The following is a 27,950-nucleotide window of genomic DNA, read 5'->3' as shown; positions in this document are numbered from 1 at the left end:
GACAGACCCTTAGCCATGCTAACGAAGAGAAGAAGAGAGAGAACTCAAATTACTAACATACGGGATGTAAAGGGCAATATCACAACAGATGCTACAGAAGTACAGAAGACAATTAGAAATTATTTTGAAAACCTATATTCCAATAAAATAGAAGATAGTGAAGACATCGATAAATTTCTTAAGTCATATGATTTGCCCAGACTGAGTCAGGAGGATACACACAATTTAAACAGACCAATATCAATGGATGAAATAGAAGAAGCAATCAAAAGACTACCAACTAAGAAAAGCCCAGGACTGGATGGGTATACAGCAGAGTTTTACAAAACCTTTAAAAAAGAATTAATACCAAATACTTTTCAAGTTATTTCAGGAAATAGAAAAAGAGGGAGCTCTGCCAAATTCATTCTATGAGGCCAACATCACCCTGATTCCGAAACCAGACAAAGACACCTCAAAGAAAGAAAACTACAGACCAATATCTCTGATGAACCTAGATGCAAAAATCCTCAATAAAATTCTGGTGAATCGGATACAAAGGCACATCAAAAAAATTGTGCACCATGATCAAGTAGGATTCATCCCTGGGATGCAAGGATGGTTCAATATACGGATATCAATAAATGTTATTCACCACATCAATAGACTTAAAGATAAGAACCATATGATCATCTCGATAGATGCAGAAAAAGCATTCGACAAAGTACAGCATCTCTTTATGTTCAAAACATTAGAAAAACTAGAGATAATAGAACTTCCCTCGACATTGTAAAAGCTATCTATGCTAAGCCTCAGGCTAGCATCATTCTGAATGGAGAAAAATTGAAGGCATTCCCTCTAAAATCTGGAACAAGACAGGGATGCCCTCTATCACCACTTCTATTCAATATAGTTCTCGAAACACTGGCCAGAGCAATTAGACAGACGAAAGAAATTAAAGGCATAAAAATAGGAAAAGAAGATGACATGATTCTATACCTAGAAGACCCAAAAGGGTCTATAAAAAAACTACTAGAACTAATAAATAAATTCAGCAAAGTGGCAGGATATAAAATCAACACGCATAAATCAAAGGCATTTCTGTATATCAGCGACAAAACTTCTGAAACGGAAATGAGGAAAAACACTCCATTCACAACATCCTCCAAAAAAATAAAATAAAATACTTGGGAATCAACCTAACAAAAGAGGTGAAAGATTTATACAATGAAAACTACAGAACCCTAAAAAGAAAAGTAGAAGAAGATCTTAGAAGATGGAAAAATATACCCTGTTCATGAATAGGCAGAACTAACATCATCAAAATGGCGATATTACCAAAAGCTCTCTATAGGTTTAATGCAATGCCAATTAAAATCCCAACGGCATTTCTTGTAGAAATAGATAAAGCAATCATGAAATTCATATGGAAAAATAAAAGACCCAGAATAGCAAAAGCAATTCTAAGCAGGAAGTGTGAATCAGGTGGTATAGCGATACCAGATTTCAAACTATATTACAGAGGAATAGTAACAAAAACAGCATGGTACTGGTACCAAAACAGGCGGGTGGACCAATGGTACAGAATAGAGGACACAGAGACTAATCCACAAAGCTACAACTATCTTATATTTGATAAAGGAGCTAAAAGCATGCAATGGAGGAAGGATAGCATCTTCAACAAATGGTGTTGGGAAAACTGGAAATCCATATGCAACAAAATGAAACTGAATCCCCTCCTCTGCCATGCACAAAAGTTAACTCAAAGTGGATCAAGGAGCTAGATATCAAATCAGAGACTCTGCGTCTGATAGAAGAAAAAGTTGGCTCCGGTCTACATATTGTGGGGTCGGGCTCCAAAATCCTTAATAGGACAACCGTAGCACAAGAGTTAATAACAAGAATCAACAAATGGGACTTACTTAAACTGAAAAGTTTTTTCTCAGCAAGAGAAACAATAAGAGGTAAATAGGGAGCCTATATCATGGGAACAAATTTTTACTCCTCACACTTCAGATAGAGCCCTATATCCAGAGTATACAAAGAACTCAAAAAATTAGACAGTAAGATAACAAATAACCCAATCAACAAATGGGCCAAGGACCTGAACAGACACTTCTCAGAGGAGGACATACAATCAATCAACAAGTACATGAAAAAATGCTCACCATCTCTAGCAGTCAGAGAAATGCAAATCAAAACCACCCTAAGATACCATCTCACTCCAGTAAGATTGGCAGCCATTATGAAGTCAAACAACAACAAGTGCTGGCAAGGATGTGGGGAAAAGGGTACTCTTGTACATTGCTGGTGGGACTGCAAACCGGAAAGCAATTTGGAAAGCAGTATGGAGATTCCTGGGAAAGCTGGGAATAGAACCACCATTTGACCCAGCTATTGCCCTTCTCGGACTATTCCCTGAAGACCTTAAAAGAGCGTACTACAGGGATACTGCCACATCGATGTTCATAGCAGCACAATTCACAATTGCTAGACTGTGGAACCAACCCAGGTGCCCTTCAATAGATGAATGGTTAAAAAAAAAATGTGTGGCATTTATACAGCATGGAGTATTATGCAGCACTAAAAAATGACAAAATCATGGAATTTGCAGGGAAATGGATGGCACTAGAGCAGATTATGCTTAGTGAAGCTAGCCAATCCCTAAAAAACAAATACAAAATGTCTTCTTTGATATAATGAGAGCAACTATGAACAGAGCAGGGAGGAAGAGCAGGAAGAAAAGATTAACATTAAACAGAGACATGAGGTGGGAGGGAAAGGGAGAGAAAAGGGAAATTGCATGGAAATGGAGGAAGACCCTCATTGTTATACAAAATTACATATAAGAGGTTGTGAGGGAATGGGAAAATAAACAAGGAGAGAAATGAATTACAGTAGATGGGGTAGAGAGAGAAGATGGGAGGGGAGGGGAGGGAGGATAGTAGAGGATAGGAAAGGTAGCAGAATACAACAGTTACTAATATGGCATTATGTAAAAATGTGGATGTGTAACCGATGTGATTCTGTAATCTGTATTTGGGGTAAAAATGGGAGTTCATAACCCACTTGAATCTAATGTATGAAATATGATATGTCAAGAGCTTTGTAATGTTTTGAACAACCAATAAAAAAAAGAAAAAAAAAAAAACAAAGAGGGAAACTACAGAATGGGAAAAAAAAATCTTTGCCAACTTCTCCTCAAATTAAAAAAAAAAAAGTATTTAAAAAAATAGACATTTTGGTTCGTGGAAACTTTCTTTTTATTTTAGAAATCTGCTCTTGTCATTGACAGTTTTTAAATATGATTCATTTGTGGCCAACTAGGAAAATCAAAAAGTCTTTGCTGCCATTAAAACACTGACCACATCTTATATTTCTTCTTATTCTTTATGCTCTTCACACACATTCGGAATAAATATTTCCAATAAATAAGAAGATCTCATTCTAGGGAAAGGGGCTTAAGGTAGTTGTTGCTTCTTGACAAGCCTCAAAAAAGAGCCCTCAATGATTTCTTCTAAATCTAACCTAAACTTTCAATATAGAAATTTCAAGTTCCTATTATGCCTGATCCACTTATGCCTACAATGACAAACATTTTAATTAGAAGACTCCATCACTGACATTTTCTTGGTATCACCAACTACTTTCTCTTAACATTACTAAATTAGTCTCAAATAAGTATAACTCATAAACCATAATACTGCTATTTTCACCAAGTCAGTCTTCTAATTTTTCATCTCAGTAACTTAGAATATCCTAATGATAACCTTTTTTAAAAAAAATGATACTTATATAACAACAAAAAGTAACAAATTGAGATATCAAGAATAAAAGTTGCCAACCATACTACTTCAGGTAAATAAGAAAGTCAAGCAACAAAATTTTTGTCTATAGTCATAGGACACATGGCTAACTTCAATGGCCTCCTATATACTGGCAGGAACTGAAGAGGTAAAATTTAGGAGGAAATGTTCAGTATAGAAACTCATCTATGGCTCTCAGAGTAATAAAGTAAAAGGGGACAAAAATTACAAAATGTGTATCTATTTTTGTCAACTGGAAGAATTTGTGGAATGTAATTTATAGTACTGACCTACAAATGTGACTCTGAGTATGAGATTGCTATAGTTATTTAGGCTAAGCCACAACAGTGGAGGTAAATTAAAATTCTTGCTTCTTTCCTACACGAAATGGAAACAAAGAGTAACAAAAACGCAATACTTTGGAAAGGTTCTTCCAGAATCCTGACCTAGGAGGATTAGTGTTCTTTTCTTTTCTTTTTTTTTATGTTACTTTTATTTTAATAAGTATGGTCCTTGAATATAAAAAAACATGGATATATGGAAAGAAGAGTAAAACTGCCTAACTGATGAGGGTCTTTCCTGCTCTAAGTATAGGCATCTTACAAAAGAATGGAAGGTGAAAGAAAAGTGGGCAAGCTAGACCAGAGGATTGGGGCAGAAATGAGCATATGGTGATGGCTGGTAAATCAACTGATACCTCTTTACAATTATATGAGTTTAAATACTGAAAGGCAAAATGGAATAACACTTCAAAATACCTATTATCATGAATTCCCTATCTGGGTTCAAATCATGGTTCTGCCATAAATAGTTATATAAGACTGGGCAGGGGGCTGGGGATGTGGCTCAAGCGGTAGCATGCTCGCCTGGCATGCGTGCGGCCCGGGTTCGATCCTCAGCACCACATACCAACAAAGATGTTGTGTCCGCCGAGAACAAAAAAAAAAATTTAAAAAAAACATTAAAAAAAAATTATCTCTCTCTCTCCTCTCTCACTCTCTCTTTAAAAAAAAAAAAAAAAAAAGACTGGGCAGATGAGGATTTCTCATTTATAAATTGGGAATAATGATATTACCTACCTCCTAGGATTGTTTGTAAGGATAAATTAAAACATAAAATCATCCAGAATATTAACTAGAATATGGTAATACATACCAGGTATCATTACACCACCTGAATTTCAAAAATCCCTTTCATTTGAAAAATTTAAGTTTTCTCTATTAGCTCCTTATGTTATTTAGACTTCCTGGATAGAAAAAAAAATTGCAAATTTTATACTTACCTAATTATACCAACAAGGATTATCCCACTTTCCCCCTCTACCTCTTTAGTTTACATTTTGTTTTATTAAAGGAATCTGAAAGTTCTTCTGCTTCAACTGTGATGTATCATCTGAGAGGAAGCAGTAAACTTTAGGGCCCCACATCTGAAAATTGTTCCAGTAAAACCCGCTTTGGAAAAGGCTGGGGAAGGGGTGGTTAATTATCTAAAATTAGTAGAAGAATCACTCAGTATCTGACAACTCAAAGTACAGATTTAACTACTATGAAGCATATGTAGAAAGTAATTTGGTAAGTTAGGCTAAATTTGCATTTATGGATTTTGAATCTGCTCCTCCGCTCTCCCTGTGGTTTCTCCCTGGTTTACATAGCTATCCCTCTCCTGTCCTCCCAGTAATCTGTCAGTCTCTCCCAGCCCCTCATTTCCTTCTGCTTGCTCCGACTCCGTCAGAAACCAAACAAACATAAAAGTCACAGTCAATAAAAAACTAAAAAGTAAAAAAGATAAAAATGCTACCTGCTTTTATGTAAAATGCTATGACAAGCCTGAATCCCGGTTTATTCCCACAGGGGACTAACACTGACTTTCTATTAAGAAAGTTATGCATGTCACCATGAAATATCTACAACATAACTAAGCCTTCTATATGGCTTATCCAACCAATAAACAAACATTTCCTATATTTGAGGAAAAAAAGGAACTGGACAGACTGGATTATAGAACAACAATAAAAGAAAAAGAGAGAGAGAAGGATGGGAATGTGAAACTTAACATCTTACTGTAACACATGGAGAAAGCCTCTTTCTTCAGCTATTTTGTTCCTGTTAACAGAACTTGCAGGAACAATATGATTCATAAACTGAAGCATATAATCTTAATGCCTCCCCACACAACAATTTCAGCTTGTAGAATTTTTCAGTTCAATAAATGATCTTTATTACTGATACAATTTAGGAAGTTTTTATATTCTTAACCATGATCTTTACATTTTAAAATAAAATAACCTTTTATTTGGGACATAATTTTATTTTATGATGGAATGATATAGAAAATTAGACTCAAGATACAGCAATTATGCTAAAAAATTTTTCCCCCCAAGATGTGTATATTCTACATGTTGGGAGATACATGTTTATAAAAGATATTGATACAAGGTCTCAATGGGCAAAAAAATTGGTAACAGATACATCAATTAAAAAACATAAATTGAGTTTCTATAGTGTCAAATAGCATCATAAGTAGACAAATATAAAAAGAAAAATCACCTTTGTGATATTATCCAATTTCAGTTATCATTATCATCAGAAACAGAGTTTAAACTTATTAGAGATCAGAACTAAACAGCCAGATCTGCCTAACGCAAGCAGGTCTGCTAAAATACCATACAACATAGTTTCCCCACTTACTTTGAAAAGCAGGTGGACATACTATAAATGTTTGTTGGAATGGATCCGTCTGTGTGCATATCTGAGTTGTTCCAGGCTGCAAGGAAACACCCTGCTGTGCAACTCCAGGAACTGGTGCAGCAGATGATGGGTACAAAGCCGACTGGTAGTTTAGTAATGAGACATCTGAATTAGCCAGAGAAAGAGTAGCAGCTGCTGCAGTAGAACTGGAAGCTAGAACACTGGCCTAAAAACAAAAGAATTATACTTATATACTGCCATAAAGTAGAGATAGACAACATTTATATATATATATATATATATATAATCTATCCTGAAAAACCTAGAATAAAGTTTTAAAATGCAATGTTCATTATCTTTGAAATAACTCTGCTTAAGAAATTTTCCCAATCCCTAAAATTAAGGCATACTATATGGTCAAATAAGCAAAAAGAGTAGTTATTCTTTGATCCTACAGATTATAGCTATCTAAACCTTAATTACCTCTGCACAAAAATTGCTAGATGGGAGATACCACTATACCTCATATTCCCTTCCATTTGGAATGTAGACCTAGTTAAGAAGCTGTGAAGCTTACAAACTTCTGAAACAAACTTAAATGTAATTATTACTAAGTTAGCAAAAAAAAAAAAAATGCAAAAAATTCTGCAGGAAGTCACCCATGAAATGTGTGTGAACCTTTTCAACACTGAAGGCAGTGATGGGGAAGGTCTGATGTTTGGGAGCTTAACATGGCAATTCCACTGTCAAGATGGCCTAATACAAATGAACTCCTTTCTCAGTTCTGCCCAGAAAGGTCCCATGTAGCACTGGAGAAGGGCATGACCCATTAGGAACCGAGCAGTCTACCTGCCCCCACCTCTATCCTGTTTTGGTGAAGAACTTTCTGTCGAATCCCTTTGATCTATTCCAATATAAACACAGCAAGCACAGGCTCCCTTCTTTGTTAGAAGATGCACCTGTCTGGTCAGCTTGGCCCAATGCTTCCCTAGCACTGAAACTATTATTCTGTGGTCTGTAGTTATTTCATAGTACTACTTTCCTAGGTTTTATTTCTTAGCCAGCCCATCCCTCAGGAGGAGAACCTTTTCCCTTGCCCACACGGGACATGAGTGAGAAACTACCTTTAATGTATTGGAAATGCTCTTCAATAAAGTAGTAAGACATAGGTCCTTCTCCTAACTTGGAGAAAGAATCATTTGACTGAACTCAGTTCAACAAACAGCAGTAAATAGTACAATAGCCCATTTATTTGATTATGCTAAAATTTATGAGGGAATGGATTAGTCAGCAAGTGACTGATAGGTAAAAACCAATCAATATTGTCTTCCATCATTTTTGCCAAGTAGAAAATTCTTACGAAGTAACAAAACCACCAAAACAAAGACTCATTTTGGTTTCTTTACCTCACCCTGCACTCCTACTAGTCTCTATGCCACTTAGGCTTGAGTTTCCAAAATCATTTACTGAATACCTGATTGTGCACTGCATTGAGCTGGTTGCTGAAGCTCATGGTTAGGTTTGTGCTTGTATTTGGTGCAACATGTGTAGTGAAGGGACTCTTGATCTGACTCACTGTATCATACATGTGAACCCTCCGCTTGCAGATCTCCATGTTCTGGAAACAAGATTTAACACTGAAAGAGATTAAAGAGTCACTAAATGAATGCTGAAATTTAAACAGACAGCAAATAACTCAAGACAACTACACAAAGTTTTTTTTTTCTTCCCCATGCACTTTCAGAAAAAACAACTCAAGAGATTTTATAATCAAAACAAGGAAAGATATGCATCTAATTTTTAATCTTGTGACTTATCAACGAGAAAGAAAAGTATCAGTAAGTCAGATAAACAAACACCAAAGTTGCTTTTAACTTGATAGTTCCATATAAGACAGCAATTCAGTCAAGAACGATATCCTGGCAAAAGTCCCAGACTGTACCATACTTACTGATTGCTATGTGGAAAATCCAGAAGGTGAGTCATTGTCACAAACTGATGGTTAAGAGTTTTCAGAGGAGTAATTCTCTTATCTGCATCAATTGTTAGCATTTTTTTTAACAGATCAATGTATTCTCTTCTATCTGCCTTCTCTGCCAACATGTCTGTTCCCTCTAAGTCAGTAGACATATTCACCTTCCAAGGAAAATTTAGAAATATTATATTCTTCATTTAAGATAAACAGTAGACTTAGCACTTATTGCATCTGCTTTTTTTCCAAAAACCAAAAAATAAAATATTTAATGTTGGCATTTGAAAAAAGAAAAACCTGGGAAAATTCTTTTTATTATAGCAAATTATAATACTATAATATAATTCACAGACGGGAACTCCTTATGCTGCCTAAGTGGTAGAATAAACCTGAACCAAAACCATCTTTAAAAATTGGAACAGCCAAGAATGGTGTCACACCAGTAGGCATGGTGGCACACACCTGTAATCCCAGCAACTCGGGAAGCTAGGGCAGGAGGATTACAAATTCAAGGCCAGCCTCAGCAACTTAGTAAGACCCTATATCAAAACAAAGCTGGATTGCAGCTTAGTGGTAAAAGTGCCCATGGGTTAAATCTCCAGTACCTAAATAGTATTTGAAACAAATGCCTTAAGCAAAAGTGATTATTATTAATTGAATATAAAAGTTTCTATTGTTGAAAATTAAATGGCATAGTAAGTAAAAAATGTTTGAACAGAGTTTGGAATGTAAGAAGCACTCAATAAATGTTAGTTTTTATGTAGTTAACTATTCAGACGAACAGAACAAGAAAAAACCTTCATAAACAATATTTTTAAATACTGATATGTAATAAGACCATGCTTAATGCAAAAGCAAGAAAGAAATATACTCAGATTGAATATCCCATATTAAAAATTCTTGGATTTTGAATATTTGCATTGACTTTACCAATTGGTCAGGCATTCCTAACTATAAAACCCAGTAAGAGGGGGCTGGGGATGTGGCTCAAGCGGTAGCATGCTCGCCTGGCATGCGTGCGGCCCGGGTTCGATCCTCAGCACCACATACAAACAAAGATGTTGTGTCCGCCAAAAACTAAAAAATAAATATTAAAAAAAAAATTCTCTCTCTCTCGCTCTCTCTTAAAAAAAAAAAAAAAAAAAAAAAAACAGAGCTGTAATCTAAAGCTCTTTCAGCATCCTGTCAGTGCTCAAAGAGTTTCAGATTTCAGAGCATTTACGATTTGGGGTTTTTGGATTAGGGATGTTCAACCTATAATCCTAAAAGTATTCTATGTTAAGATTTAAATATTCTTTTAACACACGGCAGAATACTAATTTTTTTTCTGTAAAAATTGAAAACTAGTACTAAAAGACACAGATTAAATCTGTCTTTAGTAAAACCAACAGAAGTGTGTCTCTGATTAAAGAAAGACATAAATGTCTTTATGAAATTTGCCACATTTACCTGAGCCATGTCATCCAAACAGTTAAAAATGTACTTCCGAGCTTCTTTTGATTTTATTCCAGTCTCCAATTCGTGTTCTTCAGGTGTCTATAACATATGGATTTTTAAAAATTCAATCTGTATGCTATTTTCACATTTTAGCTAATTTCACCTTTTATTCTAAATTAAAACCAGAATACAAAGAGGCAAGTATTGTCACCTTGCCAACCGTAGATGGCATAGATTACAACCAGAAAATCTTCTGATAGAGAGTTGTGATTCTGATAACTGCCTACCCTTTCAACAATGATTAAAATAAACAAGCAAGAATGATGCACCACACCTCCTGAAGAAAGTCAAATAGATCCATTACCATTTTTCTAGTGAAGCCACTTTGAAATGAACTGATATTGCAAATGCTAACTGTTCAAGAGACTCAGAGGTATAGTGTCACAGAGTTAATCAAATCACTCTGATTTCTCAATTTAAAGGAGTAGGCTCAGATACTTGTTTCAAGAAAACATAAGGTCTAAATGAGGACAGTTTGAAAAGTATATTGTTTTATCATGTTTATTGAAAATTCTCTATAAAAGTCATTATTTCTCTAGTTCTTCATACCACTTAATGATAAGCACTATTCTCGACATCCCCCTTAACTGCTAAATCAAAATATACAAAATAATCTCAGCTAACTGAACCAGCACTTATTTTGTTTTTAACTAAGGCTAAGGCCCACACGGGTACAATGAACAGTTTTTCAAGTATCTCCTCCTGAAAACATACCTTTCCCACCTCCTTTCCCTCTTCTACCTCAAAAATTTAATAACTGAAGTCTGAATTCAAAGTTGTGGAAGGGGAGGACAGGCATAGGTAGTACAGTAGCAAAGACAAACCTTAAGCCTCCACAGTGGATAACCCAAATTAGGATCTCTGTTGAAAAACCTGGTTGTTTTTGTTCCAGCACTGAGAAGATATTCAGCTGGCAGGCCTTGCGTTTGTGAAATGTAACGAATCTGAAACGTTAAAACCATAAAACATCAATTTGAAGTGAAAAAAAGGAAATCACTGAACACTTTTACACTAAAGCATTAACACTAGCCAAAAAGGAAGGTATTGCAAATAAATGAACTCTTTAATCAATACAACTGAAATTTACCTGTAAATAAACATAAATATGTAATGTTAATCCATTCACATGTATTATCCAAATATTTATTTAGTTACTACCATGCTATGAGAGATGCTATTTAAAAGGAAACCCAGTCTTGATATTTATTTATTTAGTTGGTTAGTTAGTTATTTGGTATTGGGGATTAAACCCAGAGATACTTAACCACTAGGCCATGTTCCCGTTCTCTATTTGAGACAGGGTCTTGCTAAATTGTTCAGGAACTGAGGCTGATCTTGAACTTGTGATCCTCCTGCATCAGCCTCCTGAGTCACTGGGATTAATGGTGTATGCCACTGTGCCCAACCCAGTTTTGAAAAATTTGAGTGTAATCTCATTTTTGTTAGACTTCTGACACAAAGTTCAGAAAACTTTAGATTTCTAAGACATACCAGAATAGTTTCTAAAACCTGTTTTTCATGAAGTAACTTTTTAAAATGCCTTATCAAATTGGAAAGATTAGGAAAAAATTCTGCAAACTCCTTCTTCGTTGGGTTCTATAGCTCTTATCAACTGTCCCTACTCTAAATACCCACGGAGTTTATCTCTCAACCAACACATTTAGTACTTAATTTAGCTTCTCTAGCCCCATATCAATAGGGGGCTGGTACTATATTTCATTCAGTTAACATTTAATGATCACCTCCTGTGACTAGGATAGCAGTTCTCAAAAGTGTGCTGAGGCTCAGGGGTAAGGGGTCCATGAAGTGAATACTATTTCCATAATGTTAAAAAGTTATTTACATTTTTCACTATCTTCCCAGAAATATACAGTACAGATTTCCAAATGTGATGTGAAGATGTCATTTTTCTGATAGCTATAAAATGTGCATGTATATTATTTGTTTTATTGGTTGGGCGTGGTGGCACACACTTGTAATCCCAGCATCTTGGGAGGCTGAGGCAGCCCTAGCAACAGTGAGGCACTAAGTTCAAAGCCAGCCCTAGCAACAGTGAGGCATTAAGCAACTTACTGAGACCCTGTCTCTAAATAAAAAAGAGAAAGAGCTGGGGATGTGGCTCAGTGGTTGAGTGCCCCTGGGTGCAATCCTCGTACAAAAAAAAAAAAAAAAAATTGCTTTATTGTTCACACCTGTTTGCTTCTATAACAATTTTGCCTGACCAGAAAAGCATCAGAAGGGTAATCTGCTTCTCTCCCCTCCCTTGAGAGCAATAAGAGGCAATTTTTTTCTTACAAACCCCCACCATATATAAACGGCTATAATTAACATGAAATTAGAAATAAATATGTAAACAAGGAAAAGAATCCTGGCCAGGAGCAGTGGTGTATGCCTATAATCCCAGCAAATCAAGGGGATGAAACAGGAGGATCACAATTTCGAGGGCAACCTCAGCAACTTAGCAAGGCTGTTATCAATTTAGCAAGACCATGTCTCAAAATAAAAAAATAAAAAGGATGGAGGATGTAGCTCAGTGGTAAAGTGTACCTGGGTTCAATCTCCAGAATCCTCTCTAAAACAAAAGAAAGAAAAGAATCTTATTTTCCATCACTCTCCACCTCCAAAATTCCCAGCTTTAATTTCTAATGCAGTATGTATTGATAATAATAATATAAGATCCATAAACAGAGTTCTTTAGGATCAATTACTTTTTCAATTAGTGGAAAACAGGAGTAGAGAAACAATGGCCTATAGGCCAAATGTGGCCTACCATCGTAATGATTTTAAACAAGTTATTACTCCAAATACATGGGCGCTACTTCACCAGAAACAAAACAGCATTAGCAAAATGGGGGTGGGGGATCTTAACCCTGAATAAGAACATTTTAAATGTGAACTACTTGTGTGTATGAAAAGGTGAAATATGTTTTAAATCCAGGATAAAATCTGCATAATGAAATATTATGTGGACATTTTAAGTGATAAGGTAGAGGGTATTTATTGACATCTAAAAGTATTTTACAATAGATTATGTAGAAAGGTATATTATAAATTAAATAAATCTCATTTTTAAAAACAATCACTACAAAAAAAAAAATCACTACACCGATTCCAAGAGGCACATTTATTCACATTAACATCTTTGAAATCAGAATATGTGTTAGAATTGATAGCTATCATGGTTTAACTGGCACATTCTTTTCTTCTTTCTTAGAAGTACAGAAAATCATGCTGTCTTAAATTTGATGAAATAATGTATGTGCTCCTTCATTATCCACAATATATGTATTTGGAATGTATATTTTGAATGTAGTATCTAGTCATTCTTTCTTTCAATAAGTGTTTATGGAGGCAAGCAGCGAACAAACACAGTTCTTGCTCTCATGGAGTTTGCATTCTAGTAAAGGAGACAGAGACTGAATGTGTAATTCAAACTGAGTTAGCATTGTGAAGAAGAAAGTCTTCTAAAAAATACATAAAAAAAGAAACCTGGCCCCAACTGAGGACTGGCTCTTTGAGGAAGTGACACTTCAGGGGAAAAATGAGTAGACACTCACTAAATGAAATGAATAGGTGAGAGCAAAGTATTCCAACGGAATAGATGAGAGCAAAATATTCCAAAGGAAGGGTGCAGCATGTGCCTGTGCTGAAAAGAAGCATATTATTTCATTCTTAGTATTCAGGATTGAATCCAGGGGCACTTTACAACTGGGTATATCCCCAGCCTTTTAGTTTTTATTTAGAGTCAGGGTTACACAAAGTTGCTGAGGATCTCGCTAAAGTTGCTAAGGCTAGCCTCAAACCTGTGATCCTCCTATCTCAGCCTCCAAGTCGCTGGAATTACAGAGATGTGCCACCACACCAGCAAGAAACATTCTTAAAGTATGTTGAAATGATGCTGATGAGGGCAGAGGAGAAAGGTAGGGAAGGGGCAGTTCCACATACAAGCTCAGAGGTCATATTAAGGATGTAGTCCTTCATTCTAAAAGCAATGGAAAATCATTGAAGTCAAAAGGTATGACATATTCAAATTCGTGATTTGAAAAAAAAAAATTACTCTGGAAAAAAGATTGTTGAGATACCAGAGTAGGAAAGGGACATGGTCTAGTAGGTAAATGACAAAGACAGCCTGGACTTATGGAGAAGCACTGGAAAAAAAAAATGAATATAATATCAAGAGGTATTTAGGACATAAAAAGTTACGTGCGGGCTGGAGTTGTGGCTCAGTGGTAGAGTGCTTGCCTAGCATGTTTGAGGAACTGGGTTCTATTCTCAGCACCACATGTAAATTTTCCTTCATAGAATTTATCTTAATTGGACTATAATTATCTGTGTGATTACTTATTTAATGCTTTTCCCATTATCAAAACCGTGGCCTGGGGGTGGGTTTATAGCTCAGTGGTGGACGCTTGCTTCGCATATCCAAGGCCCTGGGTTCGATCCTCAGCAAACAAATAAGTAAATAAATAAAGTTTAAAAAAACAAAACAAAACTGTGACCTATTCAAGGGCAAATACAATGTTTATTTTATTTCTGTTGAATCCCTAATGCCTATGGTACCTGACAGAAAATTTGGCACCCACAAAACACATAATAAAAATTGACAATATATAATAAAATAAACACAAAATATACCAAAATATAAAGGGTTACCTCTAAGTCATACAGGAAGTTGAGATCTTTGTCTCTTGGCTTATACCATCTTTTCTGATTTTTCTATACTGGTGCACTAATGGAATTTCTTTGTTTTTTTGGTTTTTTTTTTTTTGGTGCTGGGGATCGAACCCAGGTGGGCCTTGTGCATGCAGGGTAAGCAGTCTACCAACTGAGCTATATCCCCAGCCCCACTTATGGAATTTAAACATTTAAAATTTTTGGTATTATAAAATGAAAAGTGTTTCATTATGAAAGTAGAATCACCCTAATTTTTCCACAAAGCTTATCAACACGAAGCCCATATTTAAGCAAATAAAAAATACTGTCATTTGTTATTTTAAACAATTACAATGTTTTTGACAAATTTGAAGCTACTAACGAGTTTATAAAGAAGGTACACACACTTCTGACTGACAAAAATGTGATATAAATCTCAGCTATAACATCTATGAAAAATTCACAGCTAACATTATACTTAACAGTGAAAAACTGAACACTTTTCCCATAAAATGAGGAACACAACAAGGAAGTCCACCATAGATATTTCTATTCAACACTAAACTAGCACTTCAGTGCAAAGCATTTAGATTAGGGAAAAAAGGTATCAAGATGGAAAGGAAGATATAACACTATATTTGTAAATGACATGATTTTGTACATAGAAAATCATAAGGGACTCATAAAAACTATTAGAACTACAGTTATTAGTAGTTCTAATAGCTTTTATTCTATTAAAATCAACAGGATATGAACTAAATTACAAAAATCAACATTATGTCAATATACTAGTAATAAATAATCTAAAAGTAAAAATTTTTAAAAATCCACTTACTGCCAGGTGCAGTGGTACACACCTGTAATCCCAGTAATTTGGGAGGCTGAGGTAGGAGGATTGCAAGTTCAAGGCCAGCCTCAGCAATTTAGGAAGGCCCTAAGCAATTTAGCAAAATCCACTCTCAAAATAAAAAATAAAAAGGGCTAGAGATGTAGCTTAATGGTAAAGGACTCCTGGATTAAATCCCTAGTACCAAAAAATTAAAATTAAAATTTGAAAAAAAATTCATTCACTAAAGCATCAAAAAAAAAAAGACTTGAAAATAACAAAAAAAGTACAAAACATGTACTCCAAAATTACAAAACACTGCTAAAGAAAACCTAAATAAATGTAAAGTCATCCCAGGTTTATGGATCAAAAGACTTATACTGTTACGTGCTGATACTTAAACTGATCTACAAATTCGATACAATCAATAAAAATCCCAGCTGGCTTTATGAAGAAATTGACAAGTTAATCCTTCTGAGTTCATATGGAAATGGAAGAGTCCCAAATAGTCAAAAGAATCTTGGAAAAAAAGAACAAAGTTATAGGATTCATACTTCCTGATTGTAAAAATTACTACAAAGCTGAAGTAGTCAAAATGGTATGGTCATATATAAAAAGATAAATATAGATGCCTACACAATTTAATGAGTAAAGAGGTCTTTTCAGCAAAGGTTTTTTCAGACACTGTGAGAAATGAATATCTGTATAAAAAGAATTAAATTGTCCCCTTACCTTATACCATTAACAAAATTATCTTAGAATCAAAGACAGAAACTTAAGAAGTTAAATTATAAAACTCTTTGAAGAAAATAGAGAGGAAAAACTACAGGACGTTGGATTTAGCAATGACTTCTTACATTTGATACCAAAAGTATAAGCATCAACAGAAAATGTGGGCAAACTGGACTTTGTCAAAGTAAAAAACACTGGTACATCAAACAATATATCCCTAGGTAAAAAGGCAACCTATGGAATGAAAGAAAGCATTTGCAAAACACTGTATATATATATCCAGCATATATACAGAACTACAACTCAGCAATAAAAACACAATACCCATGATCAAAAATGGTCAATAGACTGAATAGACATTTCTTCAAATAAACTATACAAATATTCAATGAACACATGAAGAAAGACACACAACATCACTCATTAGCTGGGTGCGGTGGCACACACCTATAATCCCAGCAGCTCAGAGGCTGAGACAGGAGGATTTTGAGTTCAAAGCCAGCCTTCAGCAACTTAGTGAGACCCTATCTCTAAATAAAATACAAGAAAGGGGCCGCAGATGTGGCTCAGTGGTTAAGCGCCCCTGGGTTCAATCCCCGGTATCAAAAAAAAAAAAAAAACTTACTAATTAGGGAAATGAAAATCAAAAGCACAAAGAATACCACTTCATGGGCTAGGGATATAGCTCAGATGGTAGAATGCTTGCCTCACATGCACAAGGCCCTGGGTTCAATCCCCAGCACAAACAACAATTAAAAATATATATATACCACTTCATATCTACAAGGATGGCTACTATCATCAGAAAACCTCAGAATAAAAAAATGTTGGTTAGGATGTGGGGAAGTTAGAACCCTCATGCATTGCTGCCAAGAATGTAAAAATGGTGTGGCCTGTGTGGAAAACAACTTGATGGTTCCTCAGAAAGTTAAACATAGAATTACCACAACCCAGCAATTTTGCTCCGAGTTATATAACCCAAAAGAACTGAAAACAGGGACTTATATATTTGTACACCAATGTTTATAGACGCATTATTCACTATAGCCCCTAACAGTAACAACCCAAGTGTCTACCAATAGATGAATGTATTTAAAAAATAATGGAATACTGTTTACCATAAAAGGGAATGAAGCTCTGAAGCAGCAATAGGGAAGAACCTTGAAAACATGCTAAGTAAAAAGAAGCAAGTCACAGAATACCACGTTATATGTGATGTATATGATATGCCAGAATAGGCCAATTTATAGAAAGAAAGTAGACTGGTGGTTGCCGAGAGATGGAAGAAAATAAGGTGGTTAGGGGGGGAATTGGGGATTAATTGCTAATAGGTACTGAGTTTATTTATGGAATATGGTGAAATGTTCTAGAACTGACCATGGTGATAGCTCTACAACCCTGTGAACATACCAAAAGCTACTGAACTGTACACTCTAAATGACTGAATTGTACAGTATGGGAATTATCTCTATAAAGTTGTTTAAGAAAAAAAAAAAAAAGCTGGATCTTTCCATAGGAATCCTTGAGACCCAAGGAGGAGTAAGAATCAATGGCTTGGTTCAACCAACACTGTGGTTTTGCAAAAAAAAATAGATTAAAAACTTATGAAACAAAACATAACTGATTACTTATTTTTTTATTTTTTATATTTTTAGTTGTAGATGCACAAAATACCTGTTATTTTTATATATTCATTTTTATCTGGTGCCAAGGATCGAACCGAGTGCCTCACATATGCTAGGCAAGCGCTCTGCCATTGAGCCACAGCCACAGCCCCATAACTGGTTACTTAAAACAAGCCTTTTTTTTTTTTTTTTAAAGAGAGAGTGAGAGAGGAGAGAGAGAGAGAGAGAGAATTTTTTTTTTTAATATTTATTTTTCAGTTCTCGGTGGACACAACATCTTTGTTGGTATGTGGTGCTGAGGATCGAACCCGGGTCGCACGCATACCAGGCGAGCACGCTACCGTTTGAGCCACATCCCCAGCCCAAAACAAGCCATTTTTATATTTCACTAAGTCAAGTCCAAAAATGTCAAATTTTTGGAAGTTGGTAAATATTACATCTACTCTACAACAGACTGAGATAAAAATCCTAGAATGAATAGGAGAAAATACTGTTTTGCTATTTTTTTTCCTTCTAATCGTTCATTTTTTGAAAAAAAGAAAAACCAAAAAAAGTAAACAGTGTCAGAAGGAGCTTCTATATGTATAGAGGGTAAATATTTTTCCTTTTTTTTTTTTTTTGATGGTACTGAGGATTGAACCAGGGCCCTCTACCACTGAGCCACATCCCAACCCTTTTTATTTTTAGACAGTGTCTCACTATGTTACTGAGGCTGGCTTTGAACTCATGATTCTCCTGCCTCAGCCTCCCAAGTCACAAGAATTACTGGCTTGCACTACTGGGCCCAAATTAAAAAAAAAAAAAAAAATCATTCTAAAGAACAAGATAATTCACAATTTACTTCTATGGCAAAACTGTTCCCTTCAATGGACCAATTACTTGAAAAACTGTAACTACCCTCTGCTAAAGTTTTTCTGTTTTAACAAAGAAATTCCTGTATTAAAATACTTTATAACAGATTCATCTCATAAATTCTATTTTACAGTGACCCAAACTATCATAGCTTTTGGCACCTAAGGTATGCCAGTCTGAAGACAGTATTTACTTCAGTATATGTCACATATGTATAAAAGGAAATAAAAACAACTTAGTAAGCCAAAGTTCAGTCTTAAAACTCCAGTCCTTTATCCTTACTTTTACATCTCAACTCATAAGACAGTCGTTAACTGAAGCTAGGTCTCTAATAAATCATAATAGATATAAAAGTACCAATCTTAAGTAATAGAAAATAAAATCCTTTTGTTTATTGTAGATTTGCAAATATAATATTAGACCAAGAAAGATGGTATAAATACTAAATCAAGAAGAAAAGTAGAAAAAAATTCTACTATTTGTTAAAAAACTCTTTAGTAATAATTGGATTCCTCTTTTCCTATTATCTAAGTACTTCTATTCCTCTGGAATCTACTTCACTAGTAACTACAGTTGACTGATCCTTAAACAATGCCATGAGGTGCTGATCCTCAATCCCATGGCTGAAAATCCACATGTAACTTTTGACTACCCCAAAACTACTAATAAGCCTGCTATTGACCAGAAGTCTTACCAATAACATGAATGGTAGATTAACACATATTTTTATGTTATATATATATATATTACATAGGTGAAAAACATGCAAGGACCACAAGATATCACTTTTTCCTGCTATATGCAGTTTACAGGATCAAGTGTTAGAGTGGAGACGATTAGCACCACTTAACATTTTAGGCAGATAATCAACTACACTTGAGCTCATCACAACTACAACAGGAGACTGCTATGAAATTATTATAGTAGTACAGTATGTACTACAATTAATTTCATGCAGTTATGATTTAATATTTCATGTTTATATTTCTCTTAACTAAATGGCATCATGTATAGTCTATATGTATAAATTATGAACTTTTTATAATAAATGTACATATATTTTATGGTAATAAATGCTAAAAACCATTATCTACATATATTTTATGCATCCATGACATATCTAATTTTTCTTAAATTTTTTTCAATATTTCTAGGTTACATGGTTGATCAGTGAGTTTTTTCAAATTATTCAAAAAAAAAAAAAAAGTCCACGCAAGCGGACCCATGCAATTCAAACCCATGTTGCTCAAAGGTCAATTGTATTTGTTATTTCTATTTCTACCCACATAAACATTCTTACCTGATCATATTCTGAAGCACCAGGATAAAGAGGCCATCCCAGGAACAGCTCAGCTATTACACAGCCCAATGACCACATATCAATAGCTTCACAAAATGGTAATCCAAGAATAATTTCAGGGGCTCTAGCCAAAACAAAAATATCAGATAAATAAGTAAACATTAATGGGAGAAATTAACTATGTTGACTAAATCCTGTTTGAGCATCAGCTAAAAATTCATTTATTTAATGAAACTAAAAACAATCAGTCAATTTAGAATTCAAAATTTTTTGAATCTTAAAAGATAATACAGAACATAAACCATGTATTACATAATAATCCCAATGGGCAGAGCAATGCCCCATAATCAAATACATTAATATTTCTGCAACAAAACCAAGAACAGGCATACGAAGCTAGCCAAATGAAGACTTCATTTATTTATTTATTTTTGGTGCCAGGGACTGAACCCAGGAGCATTTAACCACTGAATCACATCCCTATCCCTTTTTATTTTGATACAAGGTCTCGTCAAGTTGTTAGGGCCTTGGTAAGCTGCTGAGGCTGGCTTTGAACTTCCAATCCTCCTGCTTCAGTCTCCTAAGCCGCTGGGAGTACAGACATGTGCCACTGTGCCCAGCTAAACAAAGGCTTTAAATAGCTCTACAATGGTTTAAGTTAGGTCTTGACAATAAATAAGTTGTTTATAAAAAACTTGGGAAGCGTTTTCAATTTTTGAGAGCTTTCTGAAGGTTAGAATCATAAAGGAGCATAATTTTTTCTTTTTATTATTAAACCTTTTTAATTATTTAAAAAAATCAATTAAACGTCCTGGTCAATAATTACACCTTTGTGACAAAAAAAATTTTCTGAGAAGATATGGTGGTTGTCAGTTCACTCTAGAGCCAGCCGATCAGGGACTGAAACCTAGCTTCATCATTTAACAGCTATGGTAGACACAACACTAAATCTCTGTGCCACAGATTCCTTGTCTATAAAATGAATTAAGAGTATCTATCACACAGTGTTGCTGTAACATTTAAATAAATACACTCAAGTTCTTGGATGAGTATCTGGCACATGGCAAGCACTGTTATATAATAATAATTATTGTTATCATTATTTTAAAACTTTGAACTCTTTTTTGTGCTTGTAGAAAAAAATCATTTCTATTAATACATAAGAAACATAACCATAGGGAACCTTAAAGAGAAGAACAAAGTAATTCATAAACTAAGAGTTTTATACATATGAACACATCTAAAATATAAGTGTTACCCCATTTATAGAGGATGAAACTAAAGTAAAGAAAGATTAAGTAATTTGCCCAAAATCACAATAAATAACAGAGCAGTCTGTCTGGCTCCAAAATTAATATAACATCCTATCTTTCAATGAATAAAAGTTATAAACACAACCATCTACAAAAATCTATTTGGCATGGTGGTATACATGAGTGTTTCTGACTAAAATTAACAGGAAAGAGTGGGTTCAAAAAAGGAATGGTATGGTCTGGGGTAATAATTGAGTGGTAGCAGACATAATGCCTTGGGTTTGATTCCCAAATATCTGCCCCCCTCCAAAAAAAAAAAGGTACAAGGGTGGGAAAGAATAATAATAGGTAATACTACTAATAATAATAATAAATGACATATAGTGCTTACTATGTGCTATGCATTGTTCTAAGTTCTTTATAAATGTTGTATATCAATAGCTTCACAAAATGGTAATCCAAGAATAATTGGATTACCATAATTCTTATAATAAATCCTAACAAAAAAATATTGGCATTATTGTGCGTCACCAACTCTAGCTGGGATTATAGATGTCTGTCAACATCCTTTCTCAAAAAAAAAAAAAAAAAAAGAGCTGGGGATGTAGCTCAGTGGTATGGCACTTGCAGGCATGAGGCTCTGAGTTCAATCTCCGGTACTGCCCCCCCCCCCCAAAAAAAAAAAGGTTGTTCATGTTATAGGTAGCTAGAACCATGTATTACTGATGGAATTTCAGAGTTCTATTAAATTTCCAGCATGTTTGTCAACATGCTCTGCATGTTGAATATTTTAACATCTCTGAAATTAAGAAGATTCTTATAAATGAGGGTATTTTTTAATTTAACGGCAGTGCTTTTACTTTCTTAACTGGTACTATATAAAAAATGTTGTATCTTATAATCAATGGTATCTTAGATTCTATGTAACAGTGTATTATTTCCATTTGACAAACGAAGAAACTGAGAGGTTAAATAATTTATCTGAGGCTACACATCTACTAAACAATGGTGCCCATTGTCTAGAATCTGAACTCTTAAACACTTTATCTTCTTCTCTAACGATTTCCTTTCCTTCTAACAACATCAGAGAATTTGGATCCATAAGGACGCTCCAGAACCAAATGGAAAAGCAAATCTCTCCATGAAGAACCATCTAACTAGTCATGTATCATGAATTGCCTAGGCTTCCGAAACTTTAGTTTCAAGTAATATATGCCTGTGGTTGCATTGTGTGTGTGCATATGTGTGTTGAAGGAGGTGGTATTTGAGCAAAGAAGGTATGAAGTAAAGATACTTAAAGAGCTTTTTTTTTTTTTTTTTTTTTTGGTAGATGGACACAACACAATGCCTTTATTTTTATGTGGTATTGAGAATCGAACCCAGGTCCTGGTCATGCTAGGTGAGCGCTCAACTGCTGAGCCACAATCCCAGATCTTAAAGAGTATTTTTTACAACTAATTATATATAAGAAGTAGACTTCAGATAAAACCAGGTAGATTGGGGGTCTCCCCAGGGTTTAAAAGCTTTCCTGATCTTTATCCTGAAACAGCACAATACTTAGGAATGTTCAGACTAATAGATAGCTAAGGGTAGAACCAGTAATATCACCAGTTTTTGTAGTATTTGAATATGAAGTGTGGTTTTCTTCTCCAAAGAAACAACCCTTAAAAGTGATATTTCTGCAGGGCATGTTGGCAAACATCTATAATCCCAGCTACTTGAGAGGCTGAGGCAGAAAGATCACAAGTCTGAGGTCAGCCTGGGTAACTGAGCTAGATCCTATCTCAAAAAAAAAAAAAAAAAAAAGAACTGGGGATGTAGCTCAGTGGTATGGCACTTGCAGGCATGAGGCTCTGAGTTCAATCTCCGGTACTGCCAAAAAAAAAAAAAAAAGATTGTTCATGTTATAGGTAGCTAGAACCATGTATTATTGATGGAATTTCAGAGTTCTATTAAATTTCCAGCATTATGGCATATTTTTAAGATCACATAAAATTGAAGCATTAATAAAGCAGAGAGTAAGAGTACCCAGAAACAATACAAAAGCTTTTCTAAAATTGAAAAAGAACAAAACTTTCTACTGTCAGTGAGCAGAATCATTAATTTTCAAGTTTATGACAATGCCAAAAATAGCTGGCAAGGAGTGTGCAAATGGCTTTATGCCAAAATTAAAAACTGGGCTTAGAACATTGAAAGCATTAACTGGAAAGCAGAATGATTTTGCCATTCTCATAATACCAAGAAGACATTTTAAAACCCAAAAGGTAAGTCACAAGGGGAATGACCACCCAAACTTACTTCTTTAAAAAGGTAGCACATGATATATGATAACTGGTAATCCTGGAAATCTTAAAAGTCTCAAGGAAATTAGAGGAAATACTAATTCCACTCCTAAAACCCCATTAAAACACACACACACACACACAACTGAAAACTGGCTGGAATCAGTTTTTTCATTTGGTCTCATCCTGCTTCTGTGACAAGAAGCAGTTACAGATTTTCAGCAAAAAACTCACTCAAAACAGCAACTATTCTTTTACAAACAGCCAAGTGTTAAAAATAAAGCCACTCAGTCCAAGGGCTTTTTTTCATCATTAGGGCCTAGAAATGTTAGACTGAACTAACTCTGGGAAGCAAGAAGACTGAAGTTGTCTTCTCCTTTACTGAACAGTAAAGCATCATTAGGAGTTTTGCCTATAAGAAGGTAAGAACTGAATGTTTTAAACTCTGATTTCAGATTATAATTCTTGGAAATATTTTCATTATATCTTTTCCCTTGGCCTCCATTCTTTCTCAATCTGTCAAAATAGAGTCTATGGAGGGAATGAGAATGTCATCAGTGAGAGCTTACATTAATGAAGCCCTAGGTTTAATCCCCAACACACACACACACACACACACACACACACACACACACACACACAGTCTATGGACACTAAAACACTGGTTCTACATCATCTGTATAAGAAAGCTGAATTAGATAATGACTTTTCTAGGTGCCTTTCCAATTCTAACATCCTAACTGGGCAATTAAAAAGATTATCTACTCAAGCATAGAAAAGAGAAAACTAAAAACAAAAACAAAACAACAACAACAAAAAAACTTGACAGTATTCACTTCAGTAGGAATATGGCATTAACTGTGCTTCGAACACAGCAGACTCTTCTTTGAAGATACATCCCATCCTCAAAACCAAACACTAAACATGCTCTAATTACTATTGCCAAGTGGAAGAAATAGCATCCCTGCCTTTTGGATTCCTAAGTTCAAACTTCTTTGTATTGAAAAGTTCCTTCAAGATCATAAAGTTTTATTTTACTGGCACCCAGATCAAGCTGAGATCAGGATAGCTTAAGAGCTCAAATCATTTTCTGGTCATTTTCATGAATAGTCTTGTTACTTTTTCCCATTTCAGATGCATCAAATCTACTTACTTGCCAGATCAGAGATGTTACATTAAGTCATACTGTGGCTTAGTTGAAACTGTAGTTTAACTGTTAGAGGAAATTAGGTTGTTGTTGTCTATACTTATGCTATTCTTGTCTTCTCTAGATTTTATCTTTCCATAACAAACAGCTTGAAATAGAGGCTAGTTAGTTTGTTCAGAATGGAAAAGCATTACACTGGGCATGGTGAAATCCCAGCAACTCACGAGGCTGAGGCAGGAGGATCACAAGTTCCAGACCAGTCTCAGCACTGTCTCAAGATAAAATTTTAAAAAGAGTTGAGGATGGAGCTCGGTGATACAGTGCTCCTGGTTCAATCCCCAAAACCACAAATAAATAAATAAGAATAAAAAGCATTGAGCCTGTAAGTATGGCAAAGCTTTTCCCCTAAAACTCAACCCCAAAAGATGGCAGCTTTTCTTGGACATTTACATTGTATATTTACAGTAGGCCAGAGAATAAAGTATATTACTTCTATTGCCAGAATCATTTAGCCATGCCCATGGCCAACAGAAATAGCTCTATGGCAAATTTCTGTCTAATGAAAATCTTTTGGCATGTATTAGTAAGACAAAACAATGTAAAACTGGGGCTGGGGATGTGGCTCAAGCAGTAGCGTGTGCTCGCCTGGCATGCGTGCGACCCGGGTTCGATCCTCAGCACCACATATCAACAAAGATGTTGTGTCCGCCGAGAACTAAAAAATAAATATTAAAAATTCTCTCTCTCTCTCTCTCTCTCTCTCTCCTCTCTCACTCTCTCTTTAAAATAAAAAAAAAAAAAAACAATGTAAAACTAAAAAGGAGGGTAAGAAAGAAGGCTATGTTTGGAGCCAGAATGATTTGCCAGCCAAAAAGATTTCACAGAGATTTTCTGAAAGAAAAGGTGAAGACTTAACAGATTCTATAATGGCAACAAAGCAACAACAAAAGAAGCTTAAGAGGACACAGTGATAAGAAAGAAATGCCTGAGCTGCTATTCCATCTGCCATAGGCTCATTATCCAATGTTACTGTTAAACAACACAATGCACATGTTAAATCCTAAACACAGTTAAGTCATGGATGGTGAACTTCAACATTAATTTATTATTACCAGTAATTAACCTGGTAATAAACAGAATGAACTCCTGTTTTTTAAGAGCTAAACTTAGTTCAACCTAAAATTATTTTTATGTCAAAGACCAAAATGCATGAAAAATATAGGAAACACTGTTAAGCTCAAACGACAGCTTAAATTAAAAGGACAAGTAAAGGGTACAAGGATCAGCAACTTAATACTGAAAATAATTCAAATGAATTGCACATTAAACTAAATGAATCTCTTATACCCTCAAATCTTGTAGCCTTTAAGTGAAAATTCCATCAAAAATGATTTCATGAAATAATAATTCTTTTTGCTCTCCCTATATCCATTTAAAAACACTGTTATGCTGGTAATGTAGTTCAGTGGTGGAGCACTGGCCTAGCATGCACAAAGACCTGAGTTCCATCCCTGGCACTGAAAAAAAAACAACAACGGCTGTTACCTGTCTTTAAAAAGGCACACAAGTAGTTAAAGAACACCTGCAGGCACTGAGTAAAGATTGTGAAAGCTGATAAGCCCTCATCCTTCAGCTGTGATCACCCTCTTATCTCCTTCAATACTCTGAAGGGGATGCTGAGCTGAACTTCACTTAGTGCCCCTATAGTGTTTTATATAGTTGTACCATACATACGCAATACACAACAGCGGTGGGACTGCTCAAAGGAGAGTATTAAAAGCAACTGTAGTTGGAATCTAAAACTTTTAAGGTATAAAATAAGTGAAAGTGAAAATCTCAAAATGGGCCAAGGATGGGGCTCGGGTTGTGGTTTAATGGTAGAGTGCTTGCTTAGCATGTGTGAGGCACTGGGTTCAATTCTCAGCACTGCATATAAATAAATGAATAAAATAAATGTCCAATAATGTTTAAAAAAATAGATTAAAAAAATTAGCCAAGGTTGCCTTATGACAGCATGAAGCCAGAAACCAAAGGCTCTCAGTTTCCTTACCTTGTCTCAAGTAAAAAAATGGCATAGTTTTATAAAACTATAAAAATATTAAAATAAATAAGTATGGATAAAACATAATGTTAACATGTGAGAAACAGTTTAGTGGTTCCTCAGAAAGTTAAACCTAGAATTACCATATGACCCATTAATTTCACTCCAAGCTATGTACCTAAAAGAACTGAAAATAGGAACTTAATAGACTTGTACAGAAATGTTCACAGCAGCATTATTCACAATAATCAAAAGGTGGTAACAACCCAAGTGTCCATCATCAGATGAATGGATAAACACAATATGGTATATACATACAATGGAGTATTATTTAGCCACAAAAAGGAATAAAGTTAAGATTCATGCTATACAGCATGGATTAACCTCAAAAATATTATTCTTACTGCTAAGTGGAATAAATGAGACACAAATGGACAAATATTGTATGATTCCATTTATATGTAGACTCTAGCCTTTTAGACAAATAAAAAATCAAATAGAGGTTACTGGGGGTAGGAAGAAGAAAGAATAGGGAGTTACTTCTTAATGGTTATTTGTTGGGTGACAAATAGTGTTGATGGTTTCATTTCTTTCTTTTTTACAAAGCACTGTAATGTATTTAATAGAGAGTGGTAATGATTACACAACACTATGAATGTACTTCATACTCCAATGAACAGTATCTGTTATAATTTGGATCTTATGTATCCAACAAAGGCTCCTGTGTTAAAGATTTTGTTCCCTGCTAATGGCACTATTGGGAGTTGATAGGACCTATAAGCGCAATCTAGGGGAAGGAAGTGAGGTCACTGAAAGCCTACCCTTGCAGGGATAATGGAATCTGGATCCTCTGCTTTCTCCCTCACCCCCTCTCTGCTTCCCAGTTAACATGAGGTGAACAATTAAGCTCTTATCACTATGATGTTCTGCCCTGGCACTGGCAAAGTGACCAGACCAAACAGCCTAAAACTGAACCCTCTACAACCATGAGACAAAATAAATCTTCTTTCTTTATAAGCTGTTTATCTTAGGTGTTCTGTCACATTACTGGAAAGTTATCTATCACAGTACGAAATAGCAAAAATAGTAAATATGTGAAATACAGATTTTACAATCTTAAAAAATTATGTAGATGGCATTTTTTTCTGAGTCTTTGTATGAGCAAAAATATTCTTCGGTTATTTTCACACAAACAGAATTCTTAGTTCAGTATATTTCCTCAGCTAAAGGCATTTGTCATGTTGGATATATTCCCTTATAAATATATTTTGTAGTTATCTATTTTTTGTAAATTGTTT

General features: G+C 35.0%; 1 protein-coding gene across 3 annotated transcripts in view; it reads right to left on the bottom strand.

Annotated features, from left to right (window-relative positions):
* Window positions 1-27,950, bottom strand: part of Hipk1 (homeodomain interacting protein kinase 1) — a 60,922-nt gene that overhangs the window by 20,253 nt on the left and 12,719 nt on the right. For all 3 annotated transcript variants that reach the window (XM_078027045.1, XM_078027047.1, XM_078027046.1), the window contains 6 exons: window positions 19,930-20,053; window positions 10,766-10,885; window positions 9,894-9,980; window positions 8,424-8,608; window positions 7,947-8,109; window positions 6,473-6,698 (listed from right to left, as the gene is read on the bottom strand). In XM_078027045.1, coding sequence (XP_077883171.1) covers window positions 6,473-6,698; window positions 7,947-8,109; window positions 8,424-8,608; window positions 9,894-9,980; window positions 10,766-10,885; window positions 19,930-20,053 — 905 coding nt within the window. The remainder of the gene's footprint in view (window positions 1-6,472; window positions 6,699-7,946; window positions 8,110-8,423; window positions 8,609-9,893; window positions 9,981-10,765; window positions 10,886-19,929; window positions 20,054-27,950) is intronic.

This window comes from Ictidomys tridecemlineatus, chromosome 11, assembly GCF_052094955.1.
Source record: "Ictidomys tridecemlineatus isolate mIctTri1 chromosome 11, mIctTri1.hap1, whole genome shotgun sequence".
In the NCBI taxonomy this organism is placed as follows: Eukaryota; Metazoa; Chordata; class Mammalia; order Rodentia; family Sciuridae; genus Ictidomys; species Ictidomys tridecemlineatus.
This window is presented reverse-complemented; position numbering and strand designations above follow the sequence as displayed.